This window comes from Anser anser (genome assembly GCF_964211835.1).
Source record: "Anser anser genome assembly, chromosome: 3".
NCBI lineage: Eukaryota > Metazoa > Chordata > Aves > Anseriformes > Anatidae > Anser > Anser anser.
This window is the reverse complement of record NC_139722.1, coordinates 104,323,275-104,338,003: the sequence shown is the minus strand read 5'-3', so window position 1 is coordinate 104,338,003 and position 14,729 is coordinate 104,323,275. Positions and strand designations below refer to the sequence as shown.

At 44.9% G+C, this 14,729-nt stretch overlaps 1 protein-coding gene across 1 annotated transcript in view; it reads left to right on the top strand.

Annotated features, from left to right (window-relative positions):
• Positions 1–6,670, top strand: part of EHD3 (EH domain containing 3) — a 29,802-nt gene extending 23,132 nt beyond the window's left edge. The window contains exons 4-6 of the mRNA XM_083831247.1: positions 1,464–1,876; positions 2,974–3,138; positions 4,638–6,670. Of these exons, the coding sequence (XP_083687373.1) occupies positions 1,464–1,876; positions 2,974–3,138; positions 4,638–5,165 (1,106 nt within the window). The 3' untranslated portion in view covers positions 5,166–6,670. The remainder of the gene's footprint in view (positions 1–1,463; positions 1,877–2,973; positions 3,139–4,637) is intronic.
• The last annotated feature ends 8,059 nt before the right edge of the window (positions 6,671–14,729 follow it).

The following is a 14,729-nucleotide window of genomic DNA, read 5'->3' as shown; positions in this document are numbered from 1 at the left end:
AGGGCAAGCTGTTTAAATGGCAGAGCACATTTGTCTCCTCTCACCCCTTTGTTTGTTTGTTATGAGCAAACTATAACCGAGACAAAACACAGCCTCGTAATAGTACTTTGCAGTTGTAAAGAAGTTCTTAGTAGCAAACACCTAACATGAATTCACGTATCTGAAGAGAAAGATTCACATGGGCTTTGCTCCTGACTTCAGAGCCAGGGTTTCACCCTGATTTGCTTAAAGTCACAAGATAGAAAAGGCCAGTGGCTAAAATCAAGATCAGAGCTCTGCAGTCCTCCCTTCCATAGCCCTCATCTAAAGAGTAGGATGCATTATTTGTGCTCTAGGAGAGATGAGAGGATAGAGGGGGGAAAAAAAGGGAGTGGGGAAGGCACTGAATTAGTTCTTATACATTTATTCATGAAAGCTCAGACTAAAAAATTACGTTCAAGGATTTGAATGCAAATAGCACGTGCTCTGTCCTGATTATTCCTGCCCACCAGGAAAAAAGCTGTGTTGCAAAGCAGTACTGGTAAAGGTGTTTTAACGAGGACAGTTTTCTTAACAGAGTGCAGCACTCTGGCAACACAGATAACCCCAAGTCCTGCACAGCATAAGAGAGCCTTTTAGAGCAGAGAGAGAGAGCACCAATCTCTTCGTGAGGCTTTAAAAAAGATGTAGAAACACCACACAGCTAGGAAAAAAAGCTTGTTTTGTTGCTGTCATTTTTAAAACATACACACATTATTTATCGTGCCTTTATTCTTAGTTCTGAAGTAAGTGAAATTTGAAACTAGTGTGTTTAGTTTGAGTCCAGCTCTGCTGTTCATGGCAATACTGCCTAAGTAGCAAGTACTTAGCAAAGTAAACAATTAATTTTGCTTCGTGCACATGCAGCAGATGTGAGAGGATGATTACTCAGCCATGACAGGTTATTTGCATCCTGGGCTTTGAATTGTATGGGACAGTCACACAACTAGACTAGACCTGAGCGTTATTAAGCAGTAGAGATATAAATCTCAAACCGGTCTGGGTGCAAATACTAATTATCTAGCTTTCTGCTGCATTTGTAGGCTTTGCTGATGGCCAGTAATTCAGAAATTAGACGTCCCTGTCTTGTTACATGCAAAACTTCTGCAGTAGCTGTTTGAGCATAGCAGTTTGCCTAAGATGTACAATTGAACAAAGCATTTGTAACGAGTTCAGGACTTCCTGGGTGATCTCTTAATCTGGAGAAGATGAGAACCATCCTTAAATGTGCAAGTCTTAGATGTTTCAGAATGAAGAGCACTTCCCTCTCTACCCTCTTTGTGGCAAAGAATGAGGTTTCTTGTTCATTTTATCAAGCTACTTGAGCTGCTAGGGGAAAGCTTTCTCTTTGCAAGCATACCCTCAGATGGCATGATTCAGGTATGACCACCAGGCTTCTCTACACCTGTGCATGTGTATCTCTGCTCTTCCTCCATCCCTTGTAGGTTACGACTTTGCTGCTGTCCTGGAGTGGTTTGCGGAGCGGGTTGACCGCATCATTCTTCTTTTTGATGCGCACAAGCTGGACATCTCAGATGAATTCTCTGAGGTCATCAAGGCCCTGAAGAACCACGAGGACAAGATGAGAGTTGTTCTCAACAAAGCTGACCAAATAGAGACCCAGCAGTTGATGAGGGTGTACGGTGCCCTTATGTGGTCCCTGGGAAAGATTGTCAACACTCCTGAGGTCATCAGGGTCTATATCGGCTCCTTCTGGTCCCATCCGTTGCTCATCCCTGACAACCGGAAGTTGTTTGAAGCAGAGGAGCAGGACCTGTTCAGGGATATCCAGAGCCTTCCCCGCAACGCAGCCCTAAGGAAGCTGAATGATCTCATCAAGCGGGCACGGCTGGCCAAGGTGGGTATTAGCACAGGAGAGCCCAGGCACTCAGTTTGGGCCGTATGCAGTACACAGGGTATGGGAAAGTGGTTTTGGCTGGTCTAGCTTGCATAGCTGGTGGATCCTACTGCTCTTCTTCCCCTTCTTATTTCACTCAGAGGCCTAGTGTGTTTGTCCTATGCACGTCAAGGAAGAATATTCCTCCTTTGCTTAGTGCATCAGTTATAACTGGCCTGAGTGAAGAGTTGCTCACAGATCAAAGAAGGTAGCACCTGAGGGGATGTAGAAAGCAGCTGCACTGTGCTAGCAACTTGAGAATTAAAACCAATTCCCTGTGTCAGAATCACACACCAAGGGAAGTAAGAGTCTGGGGGTCTTTTGCCTTAAAGAGAGAAACCTAGATGGATGCAGAGGACATGGAGAGTGACAAGAATGGCAGATAAGCCTTCCACAAACATGAAAGATATATATATATATATACACACACACACACGTATATATCAAGGGCACTGCCAGAAATTCTATTTCTGATTATTTAGAATGAGCTGAGTTAAGCTCTCCAGAGCACAGGGAGCAGACCCATATCAACTGAGAAAGAGAGACTGAAAGATGCCCAAAAGCTTTCTGTGAAAGAGAAAAAGCTTCTCCCACCCCCGCATCCACAAAATAAAGATGTGTCAGAATATTTCATATAAAATTCACTGCCATCAGTCACTTCTGCTGGGGATACTAGAATAGATTCTGCCTTCCAGAATCACCAGTGCTAACAGGAAGTATAATATAAACTGAATTTAATGAAAGCGGTTGTTCTGGGTCTGTACAGTCCTCGTACAGAGTACCAGAGTACTCAGTAGCATAGTGTCATGTAAGTCAAAGGTTCATTCCTACATTAAACAAAGTCTGGAGTTCTAGAACCTGTATGTTTGGACACAGCTGAGCAGCACTTAGCACTAGAGTGATAATCAGCAGATACAGGCGTGCTGAGGAGCTAAGCTTGCTCCTCAGGATGGGACAAGATGGGTTGACTCCTACAGACAGGTACTGTTTGTTGGGAAAACCATGATGTGTTCTTTAGCACCTGTCTTTTTCATTCCATATCATTTAATGCCCTTCAGGTCCATGCCTACATCATCAGCTCTCTAAAGAAGGAAATGCCTTCCGTGTTTGGGAAAGACAATAAAAAGAAAGAGCTTGTTAACAACTTGGGGGAGATTTATGCCCGCATTGAACGGGAACATCAGATCTCACCAGGAGACTTCCCTAATCTGAGAAAGATGCAGGTAAGTGGTGGTATCTTGTCCAGAGCACCGAACATACAAGGAAAGAGTAACTGCAGGGAATATGACAGAAGCCACAATACAGACCTTTATTATCGTTGCCTGTGTGAAAGGCCTGTTGTGGTCTTGGAATGAGCCTTGAACTGTGTGCAGTCAATGTTTAGGCATAAACATTTTTTGCACGTGGAGCTCATGTGAAGCTACAGCTGCCTTCATTTCTCAAGTCTTTGCCTAAGTAGCATTTGACAACAAATCATTTGCTCTCTTTTTCTTTATTTTTAATTCCAGGCTCCATTTTCAGATTTTCTAGACCTAAGAATACTGCTAATCTATATTAAATAAAAAGATACATTTCCCAGAAGCCTATATACATGCATCTCCTCAGGAGCTGTATCTTTTTGTCCTCTACTTTGCTCTGTTTCTAGAAAGACTTGGGGATGAAGGAGGCAGTGAAAACTTAAAGCTCCCTATCTATTTTAAGCAGGGAAGCAGTTTTTCTGAGCTGCAAAGTTGAGGCCTGATTCAGTGTTCATACAAGTCAAAGACTTTAAAGGACCTTGGATCAGGGCCTTATATTGTATACTTGAACAATGCTGGGCAAGGCTACGTTGCTGTGTGGCTTCAGTCCAAGCAGAAACCTCTTTGCAGTTACTGGCTGTTGAAGCCATTATAAGCTCCCTATGGAAAACACAGCAGTTGCTCATCTTTTTTAATAAAAATATATTTCACCTAAGTTCTTCAGAATGAGGTCTGTAGAGTGTACCCAATAGAAGATCCCACTCACTGCTTGTTAAAATGTGTTTCAATGTTTAAAAAATAATTATGCCACTCCATTAGGAGTGAATAGACTGGATTTAATGGGTAGGGTGAAGGATGAAGTTGTAGGTTGTTTTACAGCTCTTTGAAGAGAGTTTTCTGCAGTCCCTGCTCAAACCACTTTTGCTTAGCTGTGAAAAAGCACAAAAATGGAGTCATTCTGTGAAGTTCTACTGTCTCTATGGCATCTGAAAGATGCACTGCATGATAACAAGGGATTTACCTGTAAAATAGTCTATTGCCAAAGTCGCACTTCTTTACCGGAGTGTGTGTGTAGGGGGGCAAAATGCAGAGCACCAGCTAGAAGATGCAGCAAGAGCTACACAACCAGCTTGCTTTGAACAATTTGGTTCCCAAGAAGAACACTTGTACATGGCCTGGAAGGGAAGTCTTACTCGCATATGGCCATCATCCAGGTCTTGGAGTAAATCACTTCCCTTTCTCTGTGCCATGTCAGCCCCACTTTGTAAGCAGGGGAGATAATTCTCTGCAGGACTGAAAGAACATGTAAGAGCAAGGCCAGCCAGGGAAACCCTATCACATGCTGAGGAGCAGGGCTGTCAGAGGAGAGTGCTGTGCTCCCCACTCATCTGCAGTAGGTTTTTTGAGGCAGAGCCCACGCTGTGCTGTTACTGCCCTGTGCACAACCACGTCACTCACCTCTTGCTCCCCTGTCCCACTTTAAGGATCAGTTGCAGGCCCAAGATTTTAGCAAGTTCCAGCCTCTGAAGAGCAAGCTGCTGGAGACTGTGGAAGATATGCTGGCTAACGACATCGCCCAGCTCATGGTGCTTGTACGCCAGGAGGAGTCACAGCGGCCTACCCAGATGGTGAAGGGAGGAGCCTTCGAGGGCACGCTACATGGTCCGTTTGGCCATGGCTACGGCGAAGGCGCTGGCGAAGGGATTGATGATGCTGAGTGGGTAGTGGCCAGGGACAAGCCCATGTATGATGAGATCTTCTATACGCTCTCACCTGTTGATGGTAAAATAACTGGTGCCAATGCCAAGAAGGAGATGGTAAGGTCTAAGCTGCCCAACACAGTGCTGGGAAAGATATGGAAACTGGCTGACATTGACAAAGATGGCATGCTGGATGATGAGGAGTTTGCCTTGGCAAATCATCTCATTAAAGTCAAGTTGGAGGGCCATGAGCTGCCAAATGAGCTACCTTCCCATCTCCTCCCTCCATCCAAAAGGAAAATAACAGAATGAAAGGAAGGTTGCAAGGGAGAGGGAAAGGGAGGGGAGAAAGATCTAGAAAAACATGTTTACTTAAATTATACCTTTAGATGTGAGGTCACCTTTCAATTTATACCTATTTTGCTGTATGAAGAAAAAACTAAAGCAGAACAAAAAAGTCCAATCATTCTTCATGATGATATGCAATTCACTCTTCCAGTGTAATGTCCCTGCTTTCTAATGTGTAGTCTGTAAACATGAAGGTGAAGAAAGGACACTGAGACTAGGATTATCTGGTAAGCAGGATAGAAGGAAAACCTCAAGTGGGCTGCATCTTTTGAGAGTGGAATTGGCGCTAACAGAAATCTGCTAACCACCAGTGTCACTCCTGAGCTTTGACTGCACATTGTGCTGTTTATTGGTCTTGCAAACCCAATGAGACAGATCCTTGATAGCAAAGAAGCAGCCACAAAAAGGACTCCAAGCTGTTGGCCAAATTAAGGAGTACCTCCTAATTAATAAGAAATTCCAAATTCTGAATCCCTGGGTTAAGAATTTTAGGAATCCGGTTCACTGTCAGATGCAAGTTCTACAAGCATTTCCCTGTCCTTAAAAAAATAAAGCAATCTGAAATGGCTCTCAATTGGACATCTTGAGTTCTTCGTTATTTACTATGGGACAGGCACTAGGAATTCCCAAGCACCTGTACCTCTCATCCATTCCCTGGTGGTGATTTATTTTCAAAGTATGGCCGAGAGAACAACCACCCTGAGTGAAACGGAGGGAGAATATACTGAAGTCAGACATCAGGTGGGCTGGAAGGGGAGAAACCCAGGACTCTACCCCCAGGCTCACTGATTGTTTCACAAGTGGATAGTGTTTTCTCCTTCAAAAGCCTTTGAACAACGGTGGTGTTCATCATTCCTGTGAAGCGATGTTTACTCATTGTGTGCAGTGAAAGCTAGTAGGTCCCATTCTTACTGTAAAGACAAGAACACAGAACACAGCACTGTCGGGTAGATGGTCCATCACGAGAGCAGAGAACACAGCGGGCAGGGCATGCTCCACTACCTGTGCCCCCACAAATATAACCTGAATGTCAACAGCCTTCATCTACCCTCCTCCTCACCACACAGTAACACTTTATCCCCTTCAGAACCTCGGCCCTGAGCCAAGAGACCTTCCCTGTCTCTTTAATGCTCTATAAAATTTCTCTTTTCAAGACCCCATTTTAGCAGAAATACTTAGATTTCCTATTTTGTTTCACACACCCGTGCACGGACACTTCTGTTTTTTGTTGTTGCTTTAAAGCAGCATTTTGTTCCAATTCCTGTTGTCACTTTATATAAGCTGAGCTCCTACTGTGATGAAAAAAAACAAGTATAACTTATTTTATATCTGTGTTCATATTATATAGAGAAATATATTGTGTATGTAGGATGTGCTTACTGCATTACATTTATCACTTGTCTTAAAAATTAATACATTAACCGTTTTTGTACCCTGATCCTAAAACATTATTAAAAAGAAAGGCCAGATCTGTCTATTTCTTTACATAACCAGATTAAATACAGCTGAAAAGACAAAATTGATTTCTGTGTGCAACGAAATGAGTTTAGCACATTCCCCAACATGCATGTACAGATTTGCCCTGCTGGACTTGTGTGCACTGCTGAATGATTGGTTAGCATCTGCAGACACATCTCCTTTTCTGGCAGTCTGCTCACAAGCATGTGTTATACTTGCTGTAGCTAGTCAAACTGTACCCAAGATTCACCTCGTTCAACAGAAGTGAAAAAGTAACATCTAAATAAGTACTTCAGTAGGAAAAGGAATGTATTGAAAGTTTCCTCCTGCCGGTCACGGATGAAAATGCTACAGATTCATCAAGATCTAGAATGAACACCAAAAAAAAAAAACTGGTCTTAAATCTTGCTAGTTTTAATTTTACTTCTGTCTTCATCACTCTTTCTTTACGTGTTTGTTGTGGTGGTCATTATCCCCTGAACAGGACAGCGAGATGCACTGAGTGAGTGAGAGCAGTTGGAATAGTCCTGGGAAAGCACTTGGAAAAAGAGGGTGTGAGCAGAGTTTCCATTCAGCATTTGTACAGGATGAGAGGGAGGAAATCGTAGGGTGGAGAGCAAAAAGCAACAAACAAAGGTTTAGAGAGAAATCAGCAGACTATCTTCTCAATCCAGTTCACCTACCCAATGGCCCCAGTTTAAGCACCGTGTGCACACCAGCTAACGCTAGAACTCCGACAGCTTAGGTCAAGCACACAAAACAATACCGCAGCAGTGTGGCAGGGGGGTTTCTTTCAGCACTTGTTCAAAAACCACTTGGCACTGTCAGAGTGGAACTTCCCTAGTCATCACAGAGGACAAAACCAAAAGCATTTCAGTGACAGTTACTTAATATGATTGCTTTGTGGTTCAGCAACAACGTACAAGACATCTCTTCAAGTGGAGGGAGCAGGACAGCAACTTGAGATGCTGTTTCCAGAGCTGCAGTTTACATATAGTCCTCCATGCTCGGACAAGTTCATACAAAAGATTTCAATCATATTAAGCGCTTTAGGAAATGAAAGGTAACTCAAGCATCCTGAGATTCTCTGTACAAAAACAAAACAAACAAAAAAAAACCAGAAGCCTCCCTCCAATGTGGCCATGAATAGGTGCACATTTTTCTGCACCCATCTCCACAGACAGCAGCTGCAGCTGTCATCACTCCCCACCCCCTTTCTCTTACTTGGAGTTATGACTATTGGGGTAACCTCGCACTATTCACCACACATGTGGGAAAGATAATGATTTCCTAAGTGCACCAGGACTCCAGGCTGTTCGTGCAGCCTTGTGAAGGGTTCCTGCCAGTTCACAGAACCACGCTCTTGAAAGTGACTGCATGTGCCCAGCAGTGCTTCCTTTTTCTAGGAACATTTCTCAACCACTGAACAAGGTTTCCCCAGGAAGTTGTACAGAGGAACCTATGCATTTGCTTATGGCTGTGGGTAGGGGATTGTATCACATGAACACAGTTATCACTCTTCTGATCCTCTCATACTCCCCTCTGCCCGTCCTCAGGCAGAAGAACTTTCACAAGGTCAAAGAACAAACCCCTTCTTTCTCTCAATAGGAAGCAGACTTGGTCTTCCTCTTTCTGTTCCTTTCTGGGAAGAATTTAGAGAAAAAAATCTGAAAATACATGCTCTGGGCTTCATTAAAATGAAGATTTCCACTGTGGAACCGGACAGACAGTTCGGCTGAACAGCGCTGTACAACCACATATATGAGGGGAAGGGTAGTAATTACACTACATTCACTGAATAAAGCTTCAGGAGGGGTGTAGTCTAACAAGAACCAATTATCTCTGTGAGCTGGATCCTGGCCAGGATGTTGGAGTTCAGAGGGATTTGCAATCAAACATAAAAGGATAGAATCACTTTTTCCATCACCTTAAGTTCTGATTTAAACTTCATACAACAATGAAATTCAGATTTAAATCTGAAAACTGTTCTTTAACTTGCTCTCGCTGTTCCTTAATGTTTTGTCCATATGATAACAACCTCTGGCTGGGGAACACAGAGTTACAGACGATTTGGTCTTACGTAGATTGACAATGTTCCAACAACGCCCAGTGAGAACTGGGGAAAAACTTCTCCAAAATTAATCTAAGAGCACCTCATTGGTAACTTTCTCCTGTGCTATTATTTCAGTGTTTCTCTTACTATAGGGACAGCTGTGGGAAGAGGGTTTAGGTGACTCCATATCTACACAGATCAAGGGACACAATTAACTATTTAACCTCTTCTTAGGCTTATAAGACCTCACATCCTTCAAAGCTTGAGAGGTGTATGTTTGGAGACACTTGTGGAGAACAGCACTGAGGAGAGGAACAGCTCGATTACAACATCCACATTTACTATTGTGGATTTTTTGCAACGTAGCATCTTTTTTCCCTTTCCTTCATTGTGCGTAGAGACCTTTCTGGTTTTATTCTCCTTATACAGACTGGGCAGAGAACAAGGCTCAGTTTAGAAACTTGACCTACTAATAAGTTCAAAGCTAGTGCAGGCAAGTCAATCACCGGGTAGCTTTCCAAATCCCTCAGGCAGTGCAGACAAAGTATCAAAGCCACTATTTAAGGTGGGATGAACATAATTTGAAACAATTCATCTCTACCCAAATGGAAGAAAGCCCCAGCAGGCATGGCTCACATTCACCATGACACACCCATTCCACTGCTCCCTTCGCTGGTCAGGAGCACAAACACTGTATGTACTGATAGAGTTTTAAATGGAAAAAGCAGCTAATTGCATCAGGTAAATAAGCATCAGCATTCCTATCCAACTGTCTTTAAAGTTTCCCTGGCTCATCCTGCCAAATGGTAAGAGGAGGCTGATGGCCATCCTGTCTTCCAAGAAACCACGGCTCAAGTTACACCATAGAAGTGGCTGTGTACTTCCCAGGGATCAAACACTGACGGTACACAAAGACCTACTTTTTCCCCCTGGTTCCAACATGCCTCAGCCGAGGCCTGTGGCAGGTGGCACATGCCATGACTAGCAACCATTCCTTGACAAAGCCATACATGCGCTCGCCTTGCCAACTGTAGCCATCAGAGATGCTGTACAGCGAAAGTAGTTCAATGTCTTGTAAGCGTCCAGGACCACAGTCCTCGGGCCTTTGACAGTCTCGATAACCATAACACGTGGCCTGCAGCTGTCTGTGCAACATTTACGGTACTTCTTTCAGAAGAGACCTCGCAGGAGCAGCAGCAGATGAGGCAGTAAGGTTCAGCAGCAGTGCCTGCCTTTAAGCTCTGCTGGTTCAATCGCTCCAGTCCTTCATCTCCAGCACTTTCTCGGTCTTACAAGCTACGCTCCCTGTGTGCGTGAGGGAGGATGCTAGGGAGGATGCTTGTTCAGGCCTCGGACAGCACTGAGCAGAACAGAGCAGAGAAAAGCCCACATGCTGCCTATGGATTGGCAAAGCCTAGGCTTTTCCCTCCCCCTTCATCATTTACACACCTCGGTCCAAGCACCATATCATCGCAATCTTGGCAGCATTTCCCTGCCCTGGGTCAGAATTTGAAAGCTCTTGAGACAACCTGAGAGGAGTAGTTCCAGGCTTTGTTTGTGGTTGCTCATAGCAATTCCTCTTAGCAGGCCACTCTGCCCTCCTCCTCCCACAAGGGAAGCGGGGAAGTACAGCCTCCTATCCACCCTCTGCAGGGGGAAAAAAAAAACAAGACGACCCTCTGAGACAGGCAGAATTGATGGAGCATTGTCCTCTTGTCCCTCAGAGAAAGCCAGCCCCTGGCAGGACCCCAAAAACAACACAGCAGGATCTGTTCCTAACCCAGCCTTTGGGAAACGCCGCCAAAGGCATGAAGGGAGCTGCAGCAACCTGGAGGTGGGATGAGGTGGTAGGAGGAAAGAAAGATGCTGGAAGTCAGCCAGGGTGCAGTGCGTGTGCAGGCTGGTGGAAGCAGAGCTCTGTGAAGGCTGCTTATGCTTCCTGAAGGGGTTGGTGTAACCTCCCTGAAACTGCTGGCTGTTCCCCACCACACAGGAAGCACGGGCATCTCCTCCATGGGCGAGAGAAACAAGCCACGCAGAGCAGGAGATCATAAACCGCTAACGTGACAAACGGGGACACATCGTCCTTTCTGGCAAACTCCACCCCAGCCCTGTTAGGGATAACCTAAGGCAACAAATATTTCTAACAATCTCCTTCAGAGAGCCTGCCTCGCTAATTTCACGGAGAAAGGCGGACTGACAGCCTCTCACTGCTTCCTTCCAGGAGGAGTGCTGGGAACAGAAGCTGAGGCAACGCTCCCCACCCACCTCCCAAGCCCCACGGGCCACTGGCCACGGCCCAAGGCACGTGCAGGCATCCACGCTCTCATCCCCAGGTCACTCGCGCCTTGCTGCAGACAGGTATCAGAGCTCTGATTCAGGTGGGGAGGCTGCTGGGGTCAGGACAGCACGGGGCCCACAGGCTTGCCCTTGCCCCACTGAGGGAGGAGGATGCTCAGACCTAGCTTCCACCTCCGGTGTTGGTTGGGCCTGTTCTCAGAGCATCTAACCCCCACCCAGCCAAAAATAAGAAATTCAACTACATATCCGAGGCTCCTGACATTTGCCAGTGGAAAATGAGAAAGGCACAGAGGTACAAGGAGAGGAAGAGGGATCCTTAGAGCCACAGCGATCAGCTGTTTACTTCCTACAGAAGTCCCTGTGAGAATCCTGAATTCAGTCCAGGGAGAAGAAAAGGATCACTGACTGTTCACGGGGTTTCAGAGAAATTTCTTCAGATGCTCTGTTAGAGAGATCAGCGCACGTAAAGAGGGAATAATGGATTCACACACGAGTGCAGTTGTTACACGCTACCTCGTATCAGTACTCCAACTAGGCTTGACCAAAGACTTGAGCATGAAATCACACCCTTTTCCAGAAGCACTGGTATACTTCACCTCTTTACCCGGAGCTCTGGTTTTAAGGCTATCATTTTAAAAGTGAAGGGAATAAAATTGATATTCGTATTTAAAGATATTTTTCAGAAGGGGATTTAAATCAGAAGCCCATAAGCATATCTGGATTCCCAAGTGTGCCACCACTACCTGCGATGAATCTGAACTAGCCCTACTAGCGCAATGCCCGTAGCAAGCTGTTCACTTCTCTGGTCTGAGGACTGGCTGCTGCTGCACCAGTGAGAGCACGCAGCGACTGTGGAGAGGAGGAGGAGTGAGGCAGGTAGTTCAGAGCACCTGTCTGAAATCATTTTCTTCCACCCCACCCCCTTTGTCATCCAGAAGTTCAGATTTCCAGACAGATTTTTATTTTTTTCATCAAAAGGGATTTTCCAGCACAAATTAAAGGTAAGCAAATGAACGCTTCAGTCAGTACTACAAACGTGGTAACTCAGGAAGAGCACCACGCTGCCGCCTTCTCATCGTGCATGCCCCGTGCAGCTGACAGCATGCCAGACAGCTCCACTGCTGTAACTGCAACCCACAGATACTCAAATGGATATACCAGAGAAGAAAAAAAGCAAACAGTGGACAAGGAGGCAGCTCTGGTCAGCACAAACACCTGACAGGTCTGCATTGCAAGTTCCAGATCTATTTAGTAAAGCACTCACACCGAGTTATCAGATACATTTTACTGCAGACCACTTTTATTTATTTTTTTAATCGGGAGACACTGCAGAGGAACACGGTTTTATAATACATGCCCTTTGGACATTACCAAGCCCTCTGTCAGAGATGGGCACACCAGAAACAGGGAATGAAAGCAGCAGCCAAGCACCCCTGAGGTTGGTAGAGTTGGATAGCTTTACACACAGAGACGCACACATTGGTAACAAAAGCACACAGCATTTTATAGGGCAGTGATTTAAAAATCACATATCATCCTGAATCCCTTGATTACTGCTGCTGAATGACAACGTCACTGAAGATTAGGCTTTATTTTTATTTTTATTATTTTTAAGACATAGGTTTGTTGTTTCCTGATCTGAACACAGAACAAAAACAGGATCATAACTTACAACAGAACACAATGAAATTCTTATCGTTGTAAAAATATGTAGGGAGATAATCCAAATCCTGTTCCATGGTATTTCCCCTCAGCTCTCTTCTCCTACAACCACCCTTTGCAGCTTTAGGGCCTCTTCCCTGCTTTGCATGGAAGATTTGCCACCCATCTGAAAACAATAAATTATTTTGCAAACAACTGATGAACGTAGCAATGACTGTCCAGTAACACTTCCACAAAGCAACAGACCTTCCTGGCAAGCTGATAAGAGTTTCCTGGTTTGTTTTGGATGGTAGTAGCTTTTTATGTTCTGTTGGTTTTTAATAAAAATCAACTCTCTCAACCTTCTTGTAAAAGGAAGGGCAATCAGATACAGTTTATTCTGCCTCCCCCAAACACGTTGTGTTGCATAATAGGCTGTTCTGCTGAATACGGAACAGAGACCAACTCCAAAAACAAAAACCAAAAACCAAGCACATCCACTTGGGAAACAGGTGAGATGCATGGCTCAAGTCCACCACTGCTTAGGGATGGCTGGGTGACTTCTGCACACACCGTCAGTCCTTTCCTGATCCCTTTCCTCTTGTGTGCTGTATTTGTACACTACCCAAGTCCCACACCAGTTCTGTGCCTAACAGGCTACATCAGAGACAGGAACACGTTGCTGCTGGACCCTTCCTTCTAGGTGCTGGCCTGCCTGAGGGACTTCTGCTGGAGAACTCAGTCCCTGCCCCTATCCCAGCCCAAAGGTTTTATCCGAGAATGGTTTGGGTTGGAAGGGACCTTAAAGGTCGTCCAACTCCAACATGCTCACAAGCACCTCTGGATAAACGTAGTCACAAATCTCTCTTCTTCAGAGAAAAGAAAAAATCATTACATGCATTTTATTCAACATTAAGTACTGATAAGTGACATCCCCCCTACAATTAGCAGATTCACGCATTAGGTTTTAACACTTAATCCCCTGAAGTCATCTCTCATTAAAACAATCAACTTGCAATTCAGTCCACTCCAGAAAGGAAAGCAAAAGTGCCTTTTTCTCTTTTTTCAAAATGCTGTTTTTCATCCAGCCCATAACCTCTGCCCCTCAGAAAAGCAGAGGCAGAAATCAGCCACACACACAACCTGCAAATTCTCTACACACAGGAGCAGCCTGGACAGCCGTGAAAGTGACTTCAAGTAGGCAAAACATCCAGGAACCATTTTGCAAATCAAAAATTTTAACTCACAAACAAGCTAATTTTAAAGCGTGAAAACTGAAATAGTTTACACCCCCATGGAGGAACAACAGCTTTCTGATCAGTACTTTTTTTTAAGAGAATCTGTTTTGCATCGCTTCTTCAGATCAAGTTTCACCGCTCAATCTTACAGTAAGGAACAAAAGTGAGTACTTGCAGAGTGCTTGCACAATGCAGCACAGACCTCAGACTTGCATTTCTTGTGCTTTCAGACAACCACTTTCACCTGTGTGTGAACCACACACAGTTATTCACACGTGGGCTTGCCCAGCATGGTTTAATTTCTTGCCCATAGAGGCTAGCAAAGGCAGCAGCAGCTCTCGCTGCATACCCACTTCAGTGTGCAAGAAGATAGGTGAAGCAAATGATGTCATGGCATTAAAATTCAAAAAGTGGTACTAAAAAGGCCAGGCACGAGCAGAGGCAGCCATACCACCTGCTAGTGATAAAGAGCTACCTTCAATAGCACTGCAAGCACCACAACGAACAAGCCGAGCAGCCCAGTCCAGCCTGAGACCAGCAAGTATTCCCAAAAACAGCACCAAACACCTTTTCATCATCATCCCTCCCCCCATTAACCATCTTGCCTTAGCACTCATCCCTCCACGCAACCTGGCTCTCCACAGAGGGAAGAAAAAAAAAAATTGCATCATCCTCCCTTTTCAAACCTTCCTGTAATTGTGTTAAGTAGGAGGAGAGCAGCACAGGTGAAACAAATTCTGTTCCCAAACCCTCATTCACCTGGCAAGTTAGGCCTCTGTCTGGTGGCTGTTTGACTACCTCAGGCTGCCCTGATCTGTTTTGTTTGTTCTGGGCTTC